Raw genomic sequence first — 25527 nt, forward strand, 5'->3', positions numbered from 1 at the left:
GCGCTGAACGTGTTTGTGTGAGCTTACAAATGGAAATGAAATTAACAAAATGCCTCATCATTTTTCCTTTTTTTTTGAGTTTAGATTTTGTCTGCTCTACAAAAGTTGTGTAAAAACTCTCTCACTTACTTTGGAGACTCTGGGGTCAAAGGAAGTGGCAAGATGGTTGGTTTGGCTGCAGAACACAAAGGAGCATGTGTAATTAATTTACTAGTTCACACTGTACCCAAAATATTTCAGGTCCACATCTACAACTAAATCTCTAAGACTCAATCAGTGACAGCAATGGTGTTGCAAATCCAACCCTGCTCTGAAAGGCTAGAGGACTCTCAGCCATAAATTAATTTTGGGAAAAACCAATAGTTGTACTAACTTGACCCCATAGTTTTTGTCTTTATCTGACTGCATACTTAGTGAGGCAGGATGAATTGATGGCATGTGTTCAGTTTCCCAGCCCATCATACAAGGTCCACCACATTCCAACAGTCGAAATGAGTAGAAAATGTAAAACAGACTATGACATGAAAAAGAATGGCACAAATGTTTCGTACAGCTAAAATTAACTCTAACAAGAAGAAATTTTGCATGCAATTGAAACCAAAGCAGAGGAAGAAAGAAGAGTCAAGGAAGCGTGTGCAGTTGCCTGAGGCTGTGACCATCTCCAACTGCAGCTAGGGAGTATCTCTCTGTTAGACAGCTATATTATTGCAGCCCGAGAAAGAAGCTTTTCAGCACAGATCTGAATTTGAAATTGGGCGACGTGATAGTTCAAAGTGTTACACAGGCGTTCTCCATCTTTCATTTAGAATTAATCTATAGATAAAGGTTTGTGCCAATTCAGGGGTTTACCGATTGGAGCGAATGATGCGGCTGGCCGCTTTTGTTTTTGCTCTCAAGTAAATGTTATGTTTGAGTTAGTGCTGGGGTTAGTGTGTGGTCAAACGGGGAAGCAGTTAAAGGAGGAGAGGCAAAGGAGAGAGGGCAGGGATGCAGCAATGATTACCTAACATTGGTGGGACTTGGTCATCAAGGTGCTTGCAGAGTGCCTGTTTTTGTGAGTCGGAGGGCGTGCGCTCTGGAACTAAAGAGTCTGGGAACAATGGGCTTAGCAGGCCCTGTGAGAACGACATGGGGCTGCCTATGACATCATCAAAAACATCCTCCCCAGCTTGGCTCACCAGATAATGCAAGCTGTTTTCTGTCACCTGTTCTGGCATGCTCAACCAGCTCTCTAGATCTAATTTAAGCTCTGATGAACACTCAAGATTACTCTGGTCGCCCATACTAAATGTTTGCTCATTTAAGCTTGGTGTTATTCTAGGTTGCTCAAAACTAGTTTGCTTTAAGTGTCCATGACTCTTTTGGACTCTAGGAGCCATGTCAAGAGGATCTCGCCTTTTATTCTGGGGGACACTGGGCAAGTGCAGGTGAGCCCGGTAACGGGCCGGCCTCGGCCTGGAGGTGAGCAGCTGACTGAGCATGGGGTGCTCTAGCTCTTGCCTCCTTTTCCTAATGGTCACCGTGATGTGCCTATTAGCATGGCCAGCCTCAGCTACGCCGCCCGCCTCAAGGCAATGACCACAGCTGCCTGCATGACCCGTCTCTCTAGGCGGGAGAGAGTAAGAGTGCATGTACCTAATAAAGCGGGCAGCGGCCAAGCTGCTTGGGTCAGCACCTGGGTGAAGGCCTGGTGGCCTCCTCTCTTCGCCGGAGCAAGCATGGCCACAGCCGCCTCCGTGGGACAGTGCAATGGGGGCGGACTGCTCCCCTTGTGTACACCGCCGCCACTTCCCCGCCCCCTCACCAGCCACACTACACGTGCTGGCTGCCTGGCTCTCACCTCGCTGGGCCTGCACTGCCAGCTGCTGCTGTTGCTGTGATGATGGGGAGGCAGAGGATGTCTTCTTTTTGGAGGCGGTGGAAGACGAGCAGGACGACAGGGAGGAGAAAGAGGAGGTGGACGAGGACGATGGAGAGGAAGAAGATGAGCAGGAGGAGATGCAAGCACCTCCCCTGTCCTTGCCGCAACCTGTCCAGGTGCTCTTGGCTTCACCGGCTTTGGTCTGGAAGGCCTCGTCGCTAGAGGTGAGGTACTTGAGCAGCTCAGTGCAAGGACGTCTCATGGACCGGTTGGGACAGGCCCCTCGTGGTTTGCTGTTCCAGGGGTTTTCTGTCTAAAAAACAAGAATCAGAGCGACATACAGAGAGAGAGTGAGGAATGAGCAAGGAATATAACAGGGGACACTGGAAACATAGGAAGATTAGAACAGGGGGTTAGCGCAGAGGTGGTTTAGTCTCCCAAAAGGCTACGTGAGTGTGCTTTGCCCATCATCTTAATTACGAGGTCTTGGGACGGCTCCAGGAAGATCTACACGCAGGCAGCAGGAGGAGACAGCGGTGTCCTCTGGGACCCTGCCATGTGCAGAGCTCCAGAAACAGAGGAGTCAAAGTCATTATGGAAAATTAACTCCTCAAAGAGATTTGCGCATGTGCATGAGGGTGTTTGTGTGAAGGGAAGAGACTCACGCATGATGTTTGCCTCAAAAACCTACTCATTTTTCATTTAGCTTACAACATGACTGGGCTGTAATAAATCATTGAAACAAATCACTGCTTCAATCTCTATTAAGAAATCTCAGCATTTTCTTTTTTCATGGAAATGAGATGGAAGCTGTCCTGAACGTCGTCAAGGGTAAGATGAGACAGCCACAACACCCCCATAACAGATACAACTTAATCAAGCTTTAGTTCCCCAGAGTGAGCAGACTATTTGTATAATTTATCAGAAAGGAAAAATGAAATGGAACTAGCAGATGAGCTCACACACCAGGCCTTTGATGCAAGAAGTGCAGTGAGCAGCTACCTTGGCAACAGCAGGTGCTGGTCTGATCCGTTGGTTGCTGGCTGCATGGTTCTGTGCCTTGCCACCTGGGTATTGATTATAGCTGAGCTGGGAGTTAGCAGGGGCCAGAAGGAGCTTCTTCAGCTACAAACAGAGCGAAGAAACAGATCATAGGGATTACAGGCATGAATTTAAAACAATATGCAAAGAATTCCAAACAATATTTACATTACATTTATGCACTCGGGAGAAGCTTGTATCCAAAGTGACTTACGTTTCATCTAAATTATATATACTGTTCCAGTTCATGAATATCCTGGGAATCAAACCCATGACCTTGCTGTTGTTAGAATTAGGCTGATGTTTGGGAATATGGTGTCTTGAAATGCAAAGGATTCTGTTTGTAAGCTGATAAACCAATTGATTTAGCATATTTTAAAATGTAAATTTCTATTTATATGTTTCATTTGCTGCTGTTTTATTAGAGAAAATAAACATAGTCTTCTTGAGCAAATGAATTATGTTTTGCATAGCTTTTGTTACTTCATCTTGACGGCCTTGCACATGTTCCATTTTACAGTAATGAACAATGCAATTAACACCTCAGGAACACTGGTCTACTTTGATTTGCTGTTTCAACAGCGCTGTGCCTATGTTTTCTGCACGGACATCAATAGGAGGCTGCCAGAGCCACCGTCTGGCGAGTCTGTACCCATTTTTGGTGACAGGTCTGCAGCCTCTCCTTATCTGGTGCTAGTGTAGACCAGACAGAGGCAGTCTGGGAAAGTGAAACACAGTGGGATTGGGGAAGAGCAAGGAAATAACAACAAAACGAGAGAGCCATGCTTCATGGCGAAATAGGATTGGGCGAATGGGAAACACTAAGGGATGGTCTCTTACCAGGGAAGGCTCCTCTGGCTCTGGGGTGCGTGGCGAGCCGTCAGGGGTAGAAGGACAGCTCTGATCACTGGCATTGGTCACGTCCCCATCTGCCAGGGCTTCGAACGAAGGCAACCCGTCTTCATCCACTGGGATACTGTCCAGGGTTTCTGTGAGCACTGCCAGCAAGTTGGCCTCATTTTCCTCATCTATCTTCTTAAGGGGTAAAAAGAAAAGGGGGGGACGAAAGAAGAGTGGGAGAAAATAGGACATTTTACTCTGGAGTCGATTTTGTCACTGGGTGGAGCAGTGCTCCATAATCACTGTTTTTTGCTGCATATACTTTATTTATTTATTTTGTTCCACTACAAAATCTCTTTCAACTACAAATTGCTTAAGCCACATGAGTCAGCACTGTCAGTCATACATTAAACATGCAGCTTACTGGACCAAAATAATATCTCCCCTAAGAAACCCATTAACCGAGCTGACAAACAGCAACTACCCAGAGAAGTAGCCGCAAAGAGGTAAGAAACAATAAAAGGGAAGTTCAGTTCTTCTAATCCTTAACTCAGAGGTCTCCAATGGCTCATCAACAAAATTCAAGCTGGCAATTCACAGATAAGGCGGCTTATTGTGAACTGAAATAGATGCAATATTTTTTGAGCATATGAAGTGTGATTACAGAATCAAATGCTGAACGCTAAACACTTCTTCCAGTCTTTGATGTTGCCATCTCTGTCTCTTCTGCAGATGGTAGCGCAGGAGGGGCAGTATCTCTGGCGTGGTGGCAATGGAAAAGTCGCAGGCACTGGAAGTTCCAGCACCAAAACCCACGGGACTTAGCAATTGCAGAAGATAAACACCAAAAAATTGCTGGGGGACGTGGCGCATGCAGGCCAACAAGAACAAATCCTTTTATGCACACCACAGGATTAGTATCGCTTGCTGATAGCGTTCGGGCATGATCGAGGTGGCTGCAGGGGGACTGTCCTCTTTAGATAGAAGTGTTGCATTGCTTAGCCTCCAGTCCCATGTGCAACGATCACCCCATTTGATCCCTTTTCTATTAATAGTTTCCCACGATTACACACCAGCATGTGTCCCTATGCTCACGGGAGCTGCTTTTGAGACATCAAAACAGGGCCATTTTACTTATCTTACTCTATTTAAGAGATTTTACTACTGATAAAGCTAGCGTTTGATTAGACACTGACATGGAGGAAAATGCTAAGCCTGGTTCCACTGAGTTCATAATGCCCTCCTTGGGACATGTTTTCTAATTCTGTATTGGAATTGATAACAGCACACATTTCCAAGAGATAACAAAACATTCGCAGGACACCTGATCTCTGACGTAAAACGACCAGAGAGAAATCATACCCTATAACTTAGCCTGCTGTTTAATGGTTGGCTAATAATACCTAAGCTCACGTTTACGCTGTCAGGTCCTGATGACCAATTCCAATTTGTTGCCTATATTAGATTTTTTTGCCTGTCCGTTTACACGTTATTTAAATTGAACCCCATATCCGATTCGTGTGTTTACACTTGCCATACAATTTACGAAGTCGCGCATGCGTAAAGGCGGGTTCTAGCATCTTGTTATCAATTTGGTTGTAAAACTGGAATGTAGCTCGCTCGTGACCACTTTTATTGTTGTGTTTCCTTGTACTTCGATTTCAGTGATTTTATTTTTCGCTGACACTGCAGCCAGAAACGTGTGTGCCCTGCTTTAAAAACAGATTTGTTTCTGTAGGACCCTTTAATCTTATCTTGAACTGACTCATCTCCCCACAGGGTAAGAAGGCAGGTAACTTCTGCCGTCAACCCCTGACCACTTTCCTCCTCCATGTTACCTCTATTGTTGTTGTTTACCGCGTCGGCGTCTCCACACATGCACTTCCTTCTACGTCATTAAACCGCGGAGATGTCCCACATTGTTGCAAGTTTGATGACGTACAAATGCCTCAATAAATCCTATCTGCCTGTTTACATGATAGTCCCATTGTCACATATCCAATTTGTAATTTATAATAATATGATCGGCCTGAAATCGATCTCTGAATATCCAAATGTATGCGTTTTTTCATGTTTACACGGTCATAACAGATCGACATTATTGTTTGAGAAAACCTATTATTCATTTGAGGGTTTTCACATGATGTGCATGTAAATAAAAACCAGTGCAGGGTAAAACTTCTCATTATAAGTGTGAACTCTCAGTCAGACTTTATCTAGCATGACAGAGGGTTCTCCAGGGTTTATACGGCAATCAAAAGTTCTGCCAAAAACCGTTCTCCTCTTACAACATCGGTTATCTCTCAGTATTCTATGAAGCAGGCTCTATAACCTTTGTCTTCCATTCAGTCCCATAATTCAAAGAGCAACCAAGACTTGCAAAGTACATCCAACTCTGTGCCAGAATGGTCAGATTTGCCTGGCAACCCCCGGAGCCTTGTTCGCAGCCATCGATTGCCTCTGACAAGCTCCAAAGAGAAACAGCCTCAGTAAGAAGGGAAGAAAAATAGATAGGACCTTTCCCATTCCGCTTAATGGACCTCACCGAATTAAACAGATCTTAACAATCCTGGGCTAATTGTGGGATCACAATATATTAACCTGCTCTAATTCTAAAGGGTGCCATTCATGGCTGTTTTACCACAAATGCTTCAATTAGCCATAAAACACACTGGCAAGCGCTCGGCAGTCACACTCCATCTAGCTCCCCTCCCTTCCCCAGTACTTCACAGGCAAGCCAGCGTTCACCAGTCATTCATTACCAGATACGCTCTTTTGTTATCAGACAGGCTGTCTTTGAAATTGTCCTTGCTTTAACTCTTTTATTGAGTTCCACCTAAGCCATTGTGTTCCTGAGATATAACTTGCCACCGCTGCTGATAACAAGTAGCATGGTCCTTTTCTTTTACGCCCTAATTTCAACTTTGTTCGAAAAATATGTATGATATCATTTGGAGATCTACCGGTTAACGAAAGAATAAAAAAAGATAGTAAAATGTGATTTTGAGTGCGTCTGCGGCCTTGCATCTCCACTGTGATGGAGAAGGAAAACTCTGCAGGTCATAAAACCTAGAAAGTCAATTACTCGGAGTGGGTTTTACAACTGAAGGACTTACACCATCACAAGGATTGCATTCAATGACCTAGAATGGGTGGGGAAAAATATTAAGACTGATGTATTTTCCTTTTATTATTCTCTCTGAAACTCTTTCCGAGTTTACTACACATCCTAAAGTGGTTCCAAACCCTTAAGAGTGTCCCTTTTCTGTTCAAAACAAAAGAAGATATCTGGATGAATGTTGGAAAATCGTACCCATAGTAGAAAAACATCAATTCAAAGAAAGCCATTGGTTACTAGCAAGTGTTGGGCAATAACGCATAACTAGTAATACGTTACTGTAATGTCATTACTTTTGACAGTAACTAATACTGTAACGCATTACTTTTAAAATATATTAACTCTGTTATCATTACAATATGATGCGTTTGTCCATTGCTTGGTAAATTAATTAATTTTGGCTGCAGTCTAACCTACATCTTCCTGTTTACAGCGGTGACACATTGTGGGATTGGTGGATGCCAACTGACCACCGTAAAGAAGATGTGTCGTGTACGAGGCGCCAGACTGGACAAAAGTAAAGAGGAAGCCAGGTGCGCATGAGAGAGACCGAATGCGCACGAAGTAGGACGAGTGTGCTCGCGAGGTAGGCCGAGTGTGCTCGCGAGAGAGACCGAATGCATACGAGGTAGGCCAAGTGTGTGCGCATGAGAGACAGAGAGACTATTTCCGTTACTATTGTTAATCACTATTAATAATACTACTGTTTGTTGTTTCAAATAAATAAGCCCACATTTATTATCTGTATAACAAAATGGATTCGTTTAGTAGACACAATGACGCATTTCTGTTATATTTCAGAACACGATATTCATAGTATAGTGTTGTATTGCTCAGAAAAATGCTGTGATTTATGTTTTTATTGTTTTATATATTTTTATAGATGTTATACAACAGCAGATTTTGCACTTTGAACATACACAACTTACTTTCCTTTGGTTGTTGACATACCATGTTTAATTTGTGGTTAGTTTAAAAATCGCTCACAGATTTCATTTTTGTTTAAAATACATCAAAAGTATGGTTGTTTATTATAGCAGTTTTATTGGTGCTGAGTTCCACCAAATTTATCCTGAATGATTATTCAGATTACTTTCATTAATTTATTTCATGAAGGTTTTGTGTTTGTTGGATATTGTCGCTATTTTCATACTCAAGTTCTGAAGGAACATGTTTAAGAGTTAAATACAAACTTTTATGACGCTGAAGTAACTTTGGTTTTTGCTTTTTTGTTTCTGAATATATTCAGCCGGTTTATCACCTTGAGATTTTTTATTTTTATTTTTGTGCTTCTGGTGTGACTTAAATAAATGAATTAGCATTTAAAAATGACTTTTTGTTTAAGTCTGTCTTGTGTTTTAGTTGTGAGAATGCAAATGAATTAAAACGGAGAAGTTGATCAGCAGTGTATTCTCCATGCAGCACTGAAGTGACGCTATAAGGGCATTAATAGGAGCATTAAACATTTTCTTTTAAAAAGTAACTCCAAAATTACATTTAACAGTAGCGCATTACTTTTTGGTATAAGTAATCGATAAAGTAATTGCGTTACTTATTGAATGAAGTAACTTGCAACTAGTTACTAGTATCAAAATATATCTTATTTTGTGCTCAACACAAGAAATAAACCCAGATCGATTTGGAATAAGTGGTAGTGGTGACTAAATTATGACAGAATGCTTGTTTTTAGGTGAACTATAGTTTTAGAATTAAGAGATTCATCTTGAACGGCAAAGTGTTTCAAAAATACTGGCTTGACAAATCCCCATTTTAAAGTAAAAATTGTAAAGAGAGAACAATAGGGCTTCTCATTGTCTAGAGCAGTGTTTCCCAACCCTGTTCCTGGAGGCACACCAACAGTACATATTTTGGATGTCTCCCTTTTCTGACCCATTAACTTCAGGTGTCGGAGTCTCTTCTGATGTTATGATAAGTTGATTCAGGTGTGTTTGATTAGGGAGAGATTGAAAATGTGTACTGTTGGTGTGCCTTCAGGAACAGGGTTGGGAAACACTGGTCTAGAGTATATTGGATCTAGCATTATCCGGCACCTTGACTGCAGCTCTGCACAAGAAGTTTAGCCAGAGGAGAAATACTTGTGCCCAACTTTCAAGGTTTTTCCCTTCACTTTGGTCAATTGGTAAAGTTTTGCGCCTCGCCACTGTCACCGCTGGCTTGCTTGGTTTGGGACTTGTGGAGCTGCACAACAATGGATTTGCTCTTCAGTGAAATTTAAACCACACTGAACTGAACTGAACTAAACTGAACCTTAACTCTGAAAACTGGACTGACACAGTTTCAATTAACTAGAACTTCTATGTTAAGCTGCTTTGACACAATCTACATTGTAAAAGCGCTATGGAACAAACATGAATTGAATTGAAATGAGTAATCAGTTCACCTCTAATTTCCCTGCTAATAAATCCAAGCACCATGCTGCATCATGTGAGCTGCGCCTCATCCAGATATGTATTTTCTAATTACCATTATAAGTCAGATAACATTCCAACATAAGCCTAACCAGATTGTGTCACAGTATACGTAAATGGTACAGCAGTCATATGTCATACTCAAAAATAGGATTCTGCCAGTGGAATCACCAGCACTATTTCAAACCTCATTTCCCCCGCAAATGATCCTGCAAGCTGGGCGCCGAGGCATGCCTGCTCCAGAGGCAATGATCACAGAGAGACGGAGTATGGCAAAGATTAACTTTTCACAACCCTCACCAACATCACCACCCCCCTGACTCTGTCTGGACACCACAACCGGCAGCTTGAAGGTACCAATCAAATTTGACTGCTTATTTCGGCAATCATAATAATGCATAGTGAAATTTCACATAGAACATAGCTAATTTATGCAGGATTTCAAACGTCCAGCAAATCATATTCCCTAATCCCGAAGAAAGAGTTGAAGGCTGGAAACAAACTGACATGGATGCACTGAACATGATGTTAGAAAGAGGAGTTTGCATGCCGTGGTGCAACAGATGGTCCACAGCTCTGTTCCTAACGCAATTAGAATAAACTCTGTTTTCGGTGCTCAGACATACTGATGCACTCCTTATTTTAGAAACTCGCCCAATAGTGCTGACACCAGGGGGCTCGGATTCCCAAAGAGCTGGAGTCTAAATATTTTAATGCAGCAAAGAAAAGAAACACACACGTCATTATTCCTTTTTGAATCGAGCATGCAAACAGAACTAAGCTCAAGCTTGAGCAGAGGCAGGCGATCTTTTGTACGAATAAACATATACAGGAGGGGGATCGTGCACTGATGTGCGGGAGAGATGAAGAATATATGTGAGGAAGGTTAGGATGAAGGACGTTTGTTGCAATGCAAAGTTCCTTTGGCCGTCAGCCATGGACACTCAAAAGAACTCACAAATTGTTCACTCAGTTTAAAATTGTAAGTTAGGTGGACATATTTTTGAACTCAGAGTTGAATTTACTCATAAAAACGATTCATCTGCATGTTTGGAACTGTTTGTTCAATGAAAGGAAAAAATTCAGTTGAGGAGACTTAGAATTTTGATTTCTTCATTTAAGCATTTACCACTGTAAAAATAAAAAGTTGAGTAAACTTAAAATTTTAAAGCTGCAAATAAATAGTCGCGTTTCCACTATTGCGCCTAAAGCGAGCGAGCCAGGGCGAGCCAAGGCCAGTCGCGTTTCCACTATCACTTCCGGGGCGTAATCGGGCCAAAGCGGGGCTTCCTTTGGGGCCAGCGTCCGGCCTTTTTCGGCCCACTGAATACCTTGGGCCAAGGAGGGCCAACTGGGGCTTCGGGGTGGGGTTATGTACAAAGGCGGAGTTTTCCTGTCAGGTAAAGAGGAGACAAGATGCTTTCTTCCCTTACATTTGTTTTGCTATCGCGCTTGATCAACTCACTCGCCTTGCAGCCAAAATCTGTGTTCGAAGTAAATGCCGCCGAACTCGAATGTCCTTATCCAAGGATCGCTGTCTGGCCTTACACCAACAGACCACAAACAGTAAAAAAGCAATCGCTTCGGTGTTCTCCATCTTCCAGCTCTCGTAGTGATGCCAGGTTGTGTTTGTGGTTATAATTTGAGTTTTTTGTTCCCGCTGAAGTGGGCGAGTTGTGTGACGGGTTGTGTGACGTTTGATTCGGGGGATGTTCTGGGGACGGTGTTTGCGTGACGCGCTGCGAGCAACTAGCCCGACAGTGGAAACACGACATGATTTCGGCCTCATTTCTCAACCTCCCGGGCTATTGGCCCGGCCTGGCCCGATTAAAGCCCTGGCTCGCACTGGCCCGATAGTGGAAATGCGGCTAATGATAAGTTTATTAAGCTTCAGTGGGTGAAGTTGTGCCAAACTATTTCATAAAGTCTACTTGACTTAAACCAGCCTTTTCAGTCAACTCAAAAAAAAATGTGGCACAACTGAAGCTTAATAAAATCATAATCTTTACAGCTGATAGCTTTAAAATTTTAAGTTAACTCAACTTTTTATTTTTTACAGTGTATGTGGAAGCACGTCATGATCTTACCAAGTACGATGTGATCCTGGATTAACATCTATGTTGATCCTGCAACATCATTTTTGCTGGGAAATGTAATCCATACCTGTTCCCTACCCCGAAACCCAACCGTAAGAGTAAATCACTCCCAAAATCAGAGGAGAATAATAGTTGTATAACACTCATGTAGAAGTACATAAACCCAACCGTAAGCCTAAACTTAGCATAAAAGGTAAACATATTCCTTAATTCTGATTGGCTGATTGTGTAGCTCCGCCAGCCCTACAACACCCAACTCGCTCCGAGATGGTATCAAACCAGCGACCTTCCGCATGGGAGTCGGGTGCTCTACCAAGGAGGCTAAAGACCATGGCGTGAGGTTTACCTGCACAGCACTTACTAGCTGGCCTCCGTTACAATTGGAATGTTGTTCCAGGATCAACATAGATGCTAATATATGTCCTACTTGGTGAAATCAGGTGGAAATGGAGAAACATGTTGACATGTAAGGTAGATATTTATAGGAATAGTTCACCCAAAAATGAAAATGAATCCATAATTTACTCACTTTCAAGCCATCTTTGGTGTATATGATTTTTTTTCTGTCAGAAAAATGTAGTCTGAGTAGTTTCATAATGCTATCTTTCATGCTGTATAAAGTGTTGGATAGTGCATACTCATATGCAACCAGTGGGTAATGCACCTACAAGTAATTTCAAGAGTTCCCACTTAGATATGCTTGGCGTATAAAGCAGGTTTGGCATGCTGTCCCGGGAGAGAACCCTGAGCTCGGAGATATTTGAGCCCAGGGCTCCCGCCCGGTTGATAAGCATATCAGGAGATCTGAGATCAGGTAGGTCTCGAGAGCTCCCCCTTTAGAAAAGGGAGGAAAAGGAGGAGATGGGGTGGAAGGGGGGATTCTTCCAAACGAAGATAGAACAGTAGGGAGAAAATGATCCATTTATAGTAAACTAGAATCACTCTGATTGGATTATTACTGATTACAGATGAGTGGCCAGACGTGCTCAATCATATCACGCGCTCCTCTCGAAATTAGTTTATGAAACTTCACTCAAATTCAAAACTCCAATCACTGACTTCCGGTGGTGTCTTAATGTATGTTATGTGTGACTGAGGTATATAACATATGAGATGACGTGAGACACATTCGTATCTCGTACACTAGAAGTCATTAAGTAGATGCAGAGTAAACATTCGTTCATTTTCCTTCAGCTTAGTGCCTTTATTCATCAGCGGGATGAACCACCAACTTATCCAGCATATGTTTTACACAACGGATTCCCTTCCAGCTGCAACCCAGCACTGGGAAATCACAGGAAACAGTTACTACAAAATTTGTTCACTGCAGAAGATAACGATGAACAGAAAACCAGGTCATTCGCCATTACTCTATAAAAATTTACAGTATATGGCTGCGTCCAAAATCCATAGTTACATCCTATATAGCAGTGTTTCTCAACCACGTTCCTGGAGGACCACCAGCACTGCATGTTTTGGATGTCTCCTTTGATTGTTTCACCCATTACAGGTCTTTCAGTCTCTGCTAATGAGCTGATGATCTCAATCAGGTGTTTTTGGTTAAGGAGACATGGAAAATGTGCAAAGCTGGTGGTCCTCCAGGAACGTGGTTGAGAAACACTGCTATATAGTACGCTAAAAACAGTATGCGAGCCGATTAGTACATCTGAATAAAAGTTTTCGAAAAACATTATCTGAGAATTACCTGGATGACCTACTACTTCCGGCGAGATTCTGAAGTGCGCATTCGATGGATGCTATCCCATAATGCAACGCAAGAGAATTCATGAATGGGAGTGAAGTGACGAAACTGACATGGGTAGGTCACATGATAATGACATATGGCGGATGTAGTATGTCCGAATTCTATTCATACTACTCATATTCATACTATATACAACGTACTTTGTCGTATACGCCAGTCGTAAATAACGCACGTAAAGTCATTGCTAGAAGTCATAGTAATTTGAGTTTCTAATTTAAAAGTTGCAAATATTTCTATTACAAAACCCATCGATCTGCTTTGTAAAGATCATGTTAACCCCCGGGTAGCATATTGGCTAGTTTTACCAAGCTTCAAAATAAAAGTCACTCTCCAACACCATTATACAGCATGGAAGAGCCAGGATAAAATATCATTTTACTCCAACTGTGAGTAAAAAAGTGAGTAAATTATGAGGTAATTTTCATTTTTGGGAGAACTATTCCTTTAAGCTTTGTTTTCCTGCAGATCCCCTTATGACCTTTGGGCTGTTGGCAGGCTTATGAGCAGCACACCGGCAGGGCGGCCCGTCATTTGTCACCCTGATATCAGCAGCAGGGCACATCATCACCGGCACTGCACCAAGCACACAGAGGAGCAACAACAAAGCAGAAACACAGAATCTACAGCAGTCTTTCTTTAATAAAGCATAAGTGTTAACTGCCCTGGGGTCAACTGCCTGTGTGAAACCACATAGCAAAAAAGCACTTACAGATTGGATGACTGCATGTATGCGTGTTTTGCTCATATATGAGTATCCGTGTGGATATACAGACTCCTATATATATATATTTATCTATAAATAAAAATGTATGGTAATTGAAACCACCAAACGCGTGTGGAAATGCAGTCAATTTGATTTGGCTGCAAAAGGTCACGCTTTTCAATTTACACTCAATGCTGAGTACAGTAGCCAGCAAAAACACCTGAAAGCAAATGATCTTATCAGAACCCACTGCAACGCTCTCATCCCACTGGGTAAAAGCTATTTGCTGATTACTAAATAAATGCATTATCTTTTACCTTGACTTCCATCTCCTGTAGGTGAGGGAAGAGCAGCCGTACCTTGACTTTGCGAGACGATTATTCCCATTATGTTTCAAATCAGCTTTTTTTTCTATTCCAAAAGTATTAAAACAACCAACACCGTTTAAAAAGATGCTGGGTTGTTATAGTAACCCAATGTTGAATCAAATATAGACAAACTAAAATAAAGTTCCATACCACAGCCATCTTTGTTTTGAAGAATCCCCCCTACTCCTCCCCCTTTCCTAGATGGGTGGCATTGTGGTCCAGTGGTTAGTACTGTTGCCTCACAGCAAGAACATCACTGGTTCTAGTCCTTACCAAACTAGTTGACGTTTCTGTGCAGAGTTCAAAATCAAATTGAACTCAAAATCAGCACCATAGACATGCTCCTAATAAGTTCTCGAGATCTACCTGAGCTCAAACTCCCCTCTCGCTCTGCAAAAGGGAGGGAGCCCCTGGCTCGAGGATCTTATGAGCTCAGGGCTCTCTCACGGGACATCATGCCAAATACGCTTTATAATCAATCATCAGCTAAGCGTGAACTCTTGATAATATATATTTTATTTATTTTCAAAAGAAGTCAAGCAGGTTTAGAAAAAGTGAAGGTTGAGTAAATGATGACTGAATTTTCAGTCTTGAGTGAATTTTCAGTATTGAGTTTGTCAATATTTGAGCCAACATTGGACTATAGCCCCTTTCACACAGTGATACCAGTAAATATGCAGAAAATTTCCAGAACAACTTTACCTATAAGTTCAATAAAGTGCTGTTAACACAGGCACAGACGTTACAGATTTTTTTCGGAAAAGACCATTCACATATTAATTTCAAAATACTGGTCAATTCTGACATCATCAACCAAAAATGACCTCTAAATACCTTGTATTTGTAAATATTTGACTACATTACAAATTCTGTGGATGGATAAGTATTGTGAACAACTTTGATGAAAACATATGGAGGAACACTTTGGCATGTCGAGACGTACATAATATGTGTGTGTGCTGGCGCTCACCGGCTGCTTCACGTACACGCGTCAGATCTTGAAGGTAAACAAAAAACGGCTTATCATAAGCATCTTATCGATAATTATTTACACAGCTGGCATTAAGTAGGAAGATAGAAACGTAATCTGACTAACATCTAGCAGCTAAATGTGTCTGAAAAAATATTCAAAGGCTTTTATTTTCATAAACAGTGCGGATGTGAATGCTTCTGAGTGTTCTGATTGGCTAAAGTAGACGTCTCACGTCAGCGCGTTCTAATCGTGAACGCGCTCTTTCCGACAATCTTCCTTCTGCGTTCACACAGCGCAGCATTCCGGCAAATTACCGGTAATGTTACTAGCTAACTTCTCTTTCTGGAAAATAGCCAGAATGAATATTCCGGTATTTTCAAAAAGGGCCTGTTCACACATACAGAACTTTCTGGAAAATTGACGGTAATTTTCCAGAATGGTCTGTATGTGTGAAAAGGGCTTATGACAACCCAGCATTTTTTAGAGTGTAGGTGTGTGGTTGTAGACATTGTCAGCACAGATCCTTATCACTTTCAGGACTCTGTGATGACTATGAATGTTTACATGGCAACAAGAAAACAGAACCGTTTTTTTTTTTTCTTTCCACTATTGGTGTTTTGGTTTCGCTTTGGTCTTGCATTTCAGATGCCCAAAACACAGATGCTATGCAAATGAACGATCAAAATGCATAACAAGCCATCAGTTTTTAGCAGTTGAATGAATGTATTATAAAAAGTACACTTTATAAACATTCATTCATTTATTTTCCTTTGGCTTAGTCCCTTATTTATCAGGGGTTGCACAGCGGAATAAACCATATCCAGCATATGTTTTACACAGCAGATGCCCTTCCAGCTGCAACCCAGTACTAGGAAACACCTATACACATCCATTCACACTCATACACTACAGCCAATTTAGTTTATTCAATTCACCTATAGCGTATGTCTGGACTGGAGCTGGAGCACCCAGAGGCCCACGCCACCATGAGGAGAACATGCAAACTCTACACAGAAATGCCAACTGACTCAGCTGGGGCTTGAACCAGCAACTTCCTTTCTGTTTCAGCGCTAACCACTGAGCCACCGTGCCGCCCCACTTTATAAACAACCAGTTAATCAAAATAAAGGGTGTGCTGACCCAGTAATCTTCAAAAAAGAATCCTAAGTGCTAAATGTAATCCAGTAACCAGACATCACATCTGCCAAATGGACAAGTCTGACTGTGATGTGTATATATTTTGCTATTATTATTATGCAATAAACCAAGGATAATTGCAAACTACTGCATATATGGCAAGATCTGTAGTGCCTACAACATTTTTAAAATAAAGATGCCACAATAATGAATCCATGCATACATTTAAACCTTTAAAAGCTTTGTCTTGATCTGGGCCACACATTACAAACATTTATGAGGCACATCTGCATATAGAATTAAAACAAAAGGCTAAAAACTGCATTTTTTTTACAATATATAAATTTTACAATGCTCTTAACATATGCCCACATTCTATATATCCCAATAATATATTGTATATATTGTATTAACTACAGATGAATGAACTGCACTGCAAAAAAATATTTTCTTACTTGAATTTTTTGACATTTTTCTAGTCCAAATATCTAAAAGAGATTAAGTCAACAAGCATTTTCTAGACCAGGGGTTCCCAAACTTTTCAGCCCGCAACCCCTAAAATAACCAGTGACTTGTGGCCTCCAAATTTCTCGGAGGTGGTTATAAATATACAAACATTGTTATTCTTCAACAATAGGCCAATATAAACAAGAGCATATTGACAACACAAAAAAGTGCAACAGTCTAACAACCATATCATTTTTATAATCATTTGTTAATTTGTTTAATATAATATTAACCTCAACTAAAGAGACTGGTGGGCACAAAGTTAAATTTTGGAGTCCGCTACTCAGAGATCATCCTCAATGTTCAGTTGTGGCCTGTATTCATTTTTAATGTATTTAATTGCCATAAAGGTGTCAGAAAGTTTAACCTGGTGCTATAAAAAGCAATCCACTCCAGCGGACGCTATTGTGCTGTGCATTTCAAGGCTGGTGTCTTTTCATTTGCATGTTGTTGTTTACTACTAAAACTACTATTTTTATCTTCTCTTAGGTTATGATGGGCTAAAATATGGTAATTCAATAGTTTGATAATATTTATTTGACTTTTGGAAAACACCAAGCGACCCCCTGTCATTGTCCCGTGACCCCCCAGAGGGTCCCAACCCCCACACCTGACCACCACTGTTCTAGACAAGCTAAACATTTTGTCTTGATTTACAAAATAACATGCCACAGTTAAGTGTTTGTTTTCTTAAAACAAGCTAAACAATCTGCCAATAGGGTAAGCAAATTAATATTGTTTTTCCTTTCGACATGAGATTTTTTTCCATACACTATTGGCAGATTATTTTGAGTGTTTTAAGGAAAAAACTTGCACATATTTCTTAAAATAAGACAATATTTTTTCCTTGTCTAAAAAGCCTTCTTGATTTAGGCATTTTTAGATATATGGACAAAAAAATCAAAGTAAGAAAAGCAGTGTTTCTATTCATCTGAAGTTTTTGCAATTTATTCAATATATTCTTGTGATATATAACATGTGGACACACGTTGATAGCAGCTGAGTAATGCTTTTTAGCTGTATGTTTTTAACATTTATATGCAGATGTGGATCATAAATGTTTGTGTTTTGTGACCGAGATAATTTTATAATAAGACATAATCCATAAGTTTTAGATTTTTAGACTAGAAACAAGTCAAAAATTAGTAAGAAAAGCAGTGTGTCAATCCAAACGTTGAGAATATGTGATACATCAGTTCATTATACCTGACATATAGAGCTATTACAAGTTCTCATCGAAGTCTGAGCATACATCCGATGTAAGCCTACTAAAGGAGACCAAGCCTTCTCATTTATGGCTCCTATACTGTGGAATAGCCGTCCTGATAATGCCCAACTCACTCTCTCAGTTCAAAACTAGATTAAAGATGTATCTTTTTAGTAAAGCATACACACAATGCATTACATAACTGTAGGTTTTGTGAACATTTTGACCAGGCAGTTGACCACTTGCTATCACTCTGGAAAGTCAATTTCCATCAGTTTTATGGATTGGGCAAAATATGCTTATAGTCATGCCTTTCCAACCGTTAGTTTGCTGCAAGTGAAAGATGAGAAGAAGAGTGAAAATATCTCAAAACTCAGGCCTCCTGGTAGTACCCAGAATAGCAAAGTATACTAAAGGAGGTCGAGATTTCTCATGTATGGCACCTTTACTCTGGAATAGCTTTCCTGACAATGTCCGAGGTTCAGACACACAATCTCTCAGTTCAAAACTAGATTAAAGACCTATCTATTTAGTAAAGCTTACACACAATGCATCACAACGCTATGATGCACGAGTGTGTTCCATGCAGGTGAGTGAGCCTGACAACCAACTGTAGGACACACTCCTTCTGATTTCTCTCAAGGCTTCGTTCCTTCAATTTCATCAAAGGTTTTGATTATGCATCCGATGTAAGCCTACTAAAGAAGGCCTAGCCTTCTCATTTATGGCTCCTAAACTCTGGAATAGCTTTGCTGACAATATCAGAGGTTCAGACACACAATCTCTCAGATCAAAACTAGATTAAAGACCTATTTATTTAGTAAAGCGTACACACAATGCATCACAACGCTATGATGCACGAGTGTGCTCCATGCAGGTGAGTGAGCTTGACAACCAACTGTAGGACACACTCCTTCTGATTTCTCTCAAGGTTTTATTCCTTCAATTTCATCAAAGGCTTTGATTATGCATCCAATGTAAGCCTACTAAAGGAGGCCTGGCCTTCTCATTTATGGCTCCTAAACTCTGGAATAGCTGTCAACCATAGCTGAGTGAGCCTGACAACCCCCCTGTAGGACACACTCCTTCTGATTTCTCTCAAGGCTTCGTTCCTTCAATTTCATCAAAGGTTTTGTTCATGCATCCGATGTAAGCCTACTAAAGGAGTCCGAGCCTTCTCATGGCTCCTAAACTCTGGAATAGCCTTCCTAATGTCAGAGGCTCAAACATACACTCTCTCAGTTCAAAACTAGATTAAAGACCTATCTTTTTAGTAAAGCATACACACAATGCATCACAACGAATGTGCTCCATGCAGGTAAGTGAGCTTGACAGCTACCTGTACAGTAGGACACACTCCTTCTGATTTCTCTCAAGGTTTTGTTCCTTAAATTTCGTCAAAAGTTTCGTTCCTCGGCACTGTCACCACTGGCTTGCTTGGTTTGGGACTTGTAGGGCTGCGCATCAGTGGATTTGCTCTTCAGTGAACTTCAACTCTGAAAACTGGACTGACACTGTTTCAACTTTTATGTTAAGCTGCTTTGACACAACCTACATTGTAAAAGCTCTACAGAAATAAAGATGAATTGAATTGAATCTCCTGCAATGCAATTTATTTCTCAAATTGTATAAATTGTGCATTTTGTTTGTTAATTCACCCTCTCTGTTAAAAACTGCACTGTGACGCCACTAAGCTATGTCCGAAACACTCTGTACCCTGCAGTGCATAAGCCCTGAAACAACCAGCGTTCCTGGAATTCAGAGATCTAAACTCCCCCCCTCCTCCCTGTGATGCCGAAGTATTAAATAATCCAGGAAACGCCTGCACCGGGACTCACTTTCTCTCCCGGCCCAGAGTCGAGCCAGACGCCTGGGGCTTATTGGCTTAGCGTTTCCGGCCAGGTTAGAAAGAGACGGGCCCTGAAAGGCTCTTAGAAGAGATTACCATCCCGCACTAAAAATAGCCCACAATGGCTATCCTGCACTTACGACTGGTGACACGTAACCAAATGTGAATATTACTGTACGGGTGACTGCGTTTGGATGCTTGTACGTGTCATAATAACACACTCATGTCACAGTTTGGCTCCAAACACTATACTGATTTGACACTACATGCAGCCAAGACTGAATTTACTCATACCACTGATAAATTCTGACTTAAAGGTTATTTAAAGGTTAAATAAATAAGTTATTTAAAGTTTTTTCAACCAGCAAGTTTGTTTTGGGGACCGGAAATGACACAGACTTCTCCTAAATGATAATAAGACGATGTAAAAGAGACATCATTGTGGAAAAAAATTGGCCTGCTGAATAATTTCAGGCTTGACTGTATGTTAAAGAGCCAAATGAGATGATTTTAATAGCACAGCTACATTAGTAAAGAGTACTGCTCATTAAAATGCTCAATTTGGTATAACATCATTCAAACATAACACTTTCAATATGCTGAAAGTAATGACACCAACATAGAAATATTTATGATTCTGCTAAGCTAAAGTTAATTTTGTTAGACACATGTGCTTGCACTTCCTGACTTCATACATCTAAAATGTTTTAAATATTGCATATTATTCAATAATGCATGTCATGGTTCAATTATTAAAATGTATTAATAAACACACATGTTTAAATATGCACTTGATTCATATATATATATTCAAAGACACTTTATCAGTAGATTATACATAAAATCATTAAATAACATTTTTGCTCATGGTAAATATTAATGGCAACTCCAGAAAGCTGATTAAAACTTTGTAATGGCCTATTTTTTTTTCTTTTCTTTTCCAGGTATACATTTCAATGATAATACATTAATAATACATTAATATTTTTTTAATTCAATAAATGTGTATTTGATTCATATATGATGTGGAATCGAATCTGTCTGAACTTTTATTTTGGTGAAACTTGTTAACCACTATTAACAGTTGTGTAGATTTATTATTAATATATTATTTCGTGTTTTCAGATCTTAAATGTTGCGAGAGATATAAATAATTAAATAAAAAATAAATATATAAATAAAGAATAAATTAACAAATAAATATTTAAATAAATCATTATATAAATAATATTAGTAATATATATATATATATATATATATATATATATATATATATATATATATATATATATATATATATATATATGTATGTATATATATATATGTGTATATGTGTGTGCGTGTGCGTATATGTATATATATGAATAAAAATATAAACATAAATAAACAAATATAGAAATAAAGAAATAAATAATAAATACATATAGAAATAAATATAGAAATATAGAAATAAAGAAATAAATAAAGAAATACATTATAAATAAATATAGAAATAATAATAAAAAATACATATATAAAAATAATAATACATAAAATAAATAAATAAATAAATAAATAAGTAAATAAATAAATAAATAAATAAATAAATAAGTAAATAAATAAACAAACAAATAAGTAAATAAGTAAATAAATAAATAAATAATAAATAAATATAGAAATACATTATAAATAAATATAGAAATAATAATAATAAATACATATATAAAAAATAATAATACATAAAATAAATAAATAAATAAGTAAATAAATAAATAAATAAATAAGTAAATATATAAATAAATAAATAAATAAGTAAATATATAAATAAATAAATAAATAAATAAGTAAATAAATAAATAAATAAATAAATAAATAAATAAATATATAAATAAATAAATAAATAAGTAAATATATAAATAAATAAATAAATAAATAAATAAGTAAATATATAAATAAATAAATAAATAAATAAATAAATAAATAAGTAAATAAATAAATAAATAAATAAATAAATAAATAAGTAAATATATAAGTAAATATATAAATAAATGAATAAATAAATAAATAAATAAATAAATAAATAAATAAATAAATAAATAAATAAATAAATAAATAAATAAATAAATAAATAAATAAATGCCCTTAAAGATTTGAAGACACTTGATCAGTAGTTTACAGAGTAAATCCTAAAACTCCAGAAAACTGATAATAACTTTATAATGGCCTCTTCATTCCGTTTCACAGCAGTATGTACAATGCATTTTTAATATATGAGCGCAAAAAACCAGTGTCACCCCTAAATTATCTGCATAACATAAGCCACCATTAAATCCTAGGACAGTACTGGTTGTACTGTTGATGTCTTATATTTATCACGGCAGAGATGACATTTGGCAGCACATCACTGCAGCTTCCACCACGAGCTGTCCAGGCCAGACTCATAAAACAGGATTGAAGAGTCTGACCCCGATGTCCAAGGAAAACCCCATGTGTAACGTGTCCCCAGACATGGAGAAACACTCTCATGTGGGACGCCACCTGTGCTGCTTCAGTTCTGGGTAGCAGCCGTCAGATGACACTTCACTGGCAGAACACAGTGTGTGTGTCCCCAAGCAAAGGAAACAAAACCTTGCTACAGCCATTAGAACAGCACAAACAGGGTCACACACACATAAACATGCACACACATGCACACACGCACACACAAATACGAGCGCGCACACACAGCCACAAACATGCACAAACACACACACACAGGCATATGCATGCACAGACAAACACATGCACAGGAACACACAAGTACACACAAACACACACAGACACAAACATGCACACACATGTACACAAATGCACACATGTATGCACACACATACACACACACACAAATGCGCGCACACAAAGGCACACACATGCACAGGCACAGACAAGTAAACACACACATACACATAAACACATACAAACATGGAAACACACACGCACTCACACACATGCAAGCACACACAAACACATGCAAACACACTCACGCACACACAAACACTTATGTACATACATAAACACATGCATGCATACACATGCACACTTCAGCAAAAACAAACACAAACACACATGAACACACAAACACACAGGCACACACACACATAGACACATACACACACACACACACACACACACACACACATAAGCATGCAAGCAGACACACAAACACACACGCACACATAAACAGGCACACACACACAGGTACACAACATGCATACATACACACACACACACATGCACAAATGCATGCACACACACACACACAGGTTTGTTTTTATGAATTGTGGGGACATTATATAGGATTTCATTGTTTATACTGGCGACGCGGTGGTGCTGTGGGTAGCATGATCGCCTCACAGCAAGAAGGTCGCTGGTTCGAGCCCCAGATAGGTAAGTTGGCGTTTCTGTGTGCTACTGAGAGATTTCAGCTGCTGTCTGGGCTTTCACTGCCTTTCTACACCTCCCTTTCTTCATGTGTTCAATACTTTTTTCCAGCGTCATTTAATTTCATTACACATAACTTCATTTGTATTCCCAGTACTGGGTTGCGGCTGAAAGGGCATCCGCTGTGTAAAACATATGCTGGATAGGTTGGCTGTTCATTCCGCTGTGGCGACCCCTAATGAATAAAGGGACTAAGCTAAAAAAAATTGGTTCGGTTCATTTGGTCTGGACATACATTGTAGCATTTCTCTGCCGTCTTGGGCCCTTTTCACACCACACTGATTGCTTTGGTCTGAACCGGTTCAAAAGGACCAAAATGCAGTCATGTGACAAAATCCACATCACTCATTGGCCAGATGTTACTGAACGTATTTCCTAAACTGCTTTTCAATTGGTCAGAATTAACATGCGGGAAAATGCCAATGGATCTCCCGCTAGTAAACAAACCAGCAGACACAAAATGTCGCTGCGCTGGCTGATTGTATCCCTGGTCATAGTATACTACATAGTTTATATACATCACTTAGACCAACTATATATTTCGAGAATGAAGCGCAGCTGCGGCTGGAAAACAATGTTTTGATGCATTGCAAATGGCGAAAGCATTAAGAGGAGGCGTGAATTAATTTAGCTAATCTGCGACACGGTCGTCTAGCGGAAATACTACCAACGATCCATCAGGTAATGCTTTTCCCTCTCTTCCTCTTTCTGTTTAAAACTGTTGGTAAAGCGCTGTCAACAAGTATTTTTCCTCCAAACCCATTAAGATGGGACAGCGCATCAGACTACGGCAGCTAGTAAAAAAGGCGCAGTACTTTTTGTGGTTGGGTCTGTTTTAGTTCGGATGTTCGCAGTTTAATTCATCATGTTTAACTGTTTTTGCCGAAATCATTGCTGCAATCAAAAACGAGTAACGTGTCTGATTCAGCACAGCGTGAAGTTACCTGCATTCCAGCACTTTTTATTAGGTCCTCACTCCATTCAGCTCCCTTTTAGCCAAAGACGTCTGCAATTGGCATTAAAGCAGTGTGGTGTACGGTAAAAGTTCAGTTTTCTCTTTTCGAATTTGGCATCCTACCGCACAACACGACATGTTTGCTATTGGCGCCGGTCTTTTTTCACCCGTGTGACGTCATGTGTGACGTAGGTTGGTAATTCCTCTTTATAAATATGTTTCCTGAGAAAAATCGGGACATGTTCAATACTTATTTCCCCCACTGTAAATGTATATATACCCCAGTGCATAATATCTGCATGTTGATAGTGTGCAAAAACAAAGAGAGGTAAAGTCAGTACACTCACCCACCCTCTCTAAATATATCCTGCTCAGTTATTTCAGTCAAGTATGAACCCAAGCTTGTTTTACGCATTGCGTTGATTGACAGGTGAGTAGGCGTCATCTTTTACTGTCATCTACTAAGGGCATATGAGGGCGGATTAGCATTTACACTACAAACGCTGCGCGGTCACATGCGCTTCTGACTACCTCTGAGTGAACCGATACTGTGATGTTCTGTGAATTACCATGTAAATACCTCGCTATATGAAGTGGCGTGGTAAACGCAGCATCAAAGTGTTATCTGACGGCGTGCGGTGCCGCAGACACAAGACTTCTGGCTGTCGTCTTCTGCTCGCAGATCATTCTTTACCAACACTTCATATCTGATTACTAATCTGATCTAATTCCTTCAAGCTATCAGGATGAAGAACCTTAAGCTTTGATCTTAAAGCATATCTCCTGTGTGTGTGTGTGTGTGTGTGTGTGTGTGTGTGTGTGTGTGTGTGTGTGTGTGTGTCTGTGTGTGTGTGTGTGTATGTGTGTGTGTGTGTGTTTGTTTGTGTGTCTACTTGCGTGCTCATGTGTGTTTGTGCATGTCCATGAGTGTGTGTGTGTGTGTGTGTGTGTGTGTGTGTGTGTGTGTGTTTGTTGTGTGTCTGCTTGCGTGCTTATGTGTGTTTGTGCATGTCCATGTGTGTGTGTGTGTGTGTGTGCGCATGCGTTTGAGTGTGCGTGTGTGGCTGTTTGTGTGTGGTTGCATGTGTGTGTTTATGTGTGCATGAGTGTGTGCATGTGTTTGCCTGTGTGTATGTGTGTGTGTGCGTGTGTGCTTGTGTGTGTCCATGAGTGTGTGTGTGTGCATGAGTGTGTGCATGCGTGTGTTCCTGTGTGTATG

The 25527-nt window shown here is 39.9% G+C and overlaps 1 protein-coding gene across 3 annotated transcripts in view; it reads right to left on the bottom strand.

The window, feature by feature from the left end:
* Positions 1-25527, bottom strand: part of LOC130232486 (peroxisome proliferator-activated receptor gamma coactivator 1-alpha-like) — an 87664-nt gene that overhangs the window by 31140 nt on the left and 30997 nt on the right. The window contains exons 3-6 of one of the 3 annotated variants that reach the window (XM_056462428.1): positions 3743-3934; positions 2864-2986; positions 1841-2174; positions 130-175 (exon numbers count right to left, since the gene is read on the bottom strand). In XM_056462428.1, the coding sequence (XP_056318403.1) occupies positions 130-175; positions 1841-2174; positions 2864-2986; positions 3743-3934 (695 nt within the window). Of the gene's footprint in view, positions 1-129; positions 176-1003; positions 2175-2863; positions 2987-3742; positions 3938-25527 lie in introns of all 3 variants that reach the window. The other 2 variants (XM_056462427.1, XM_056462426.1) reach the window with 2 other exon arrangements.

The sequence above is a fragment of the Danio aesculapii genome, chromosome 7 (genome assembly GCF_903798145.1).
Source record: "Danio aesculapii chromosome 7, fDanAes4.1, whole genome shotgun sequence".
Classification (NCBI taxonomy): Eukaryota; Metazoa; Chordata; class Actinopteri; order Cypriniformes; family Danionidae; genus Danio; species Danio aesculapii.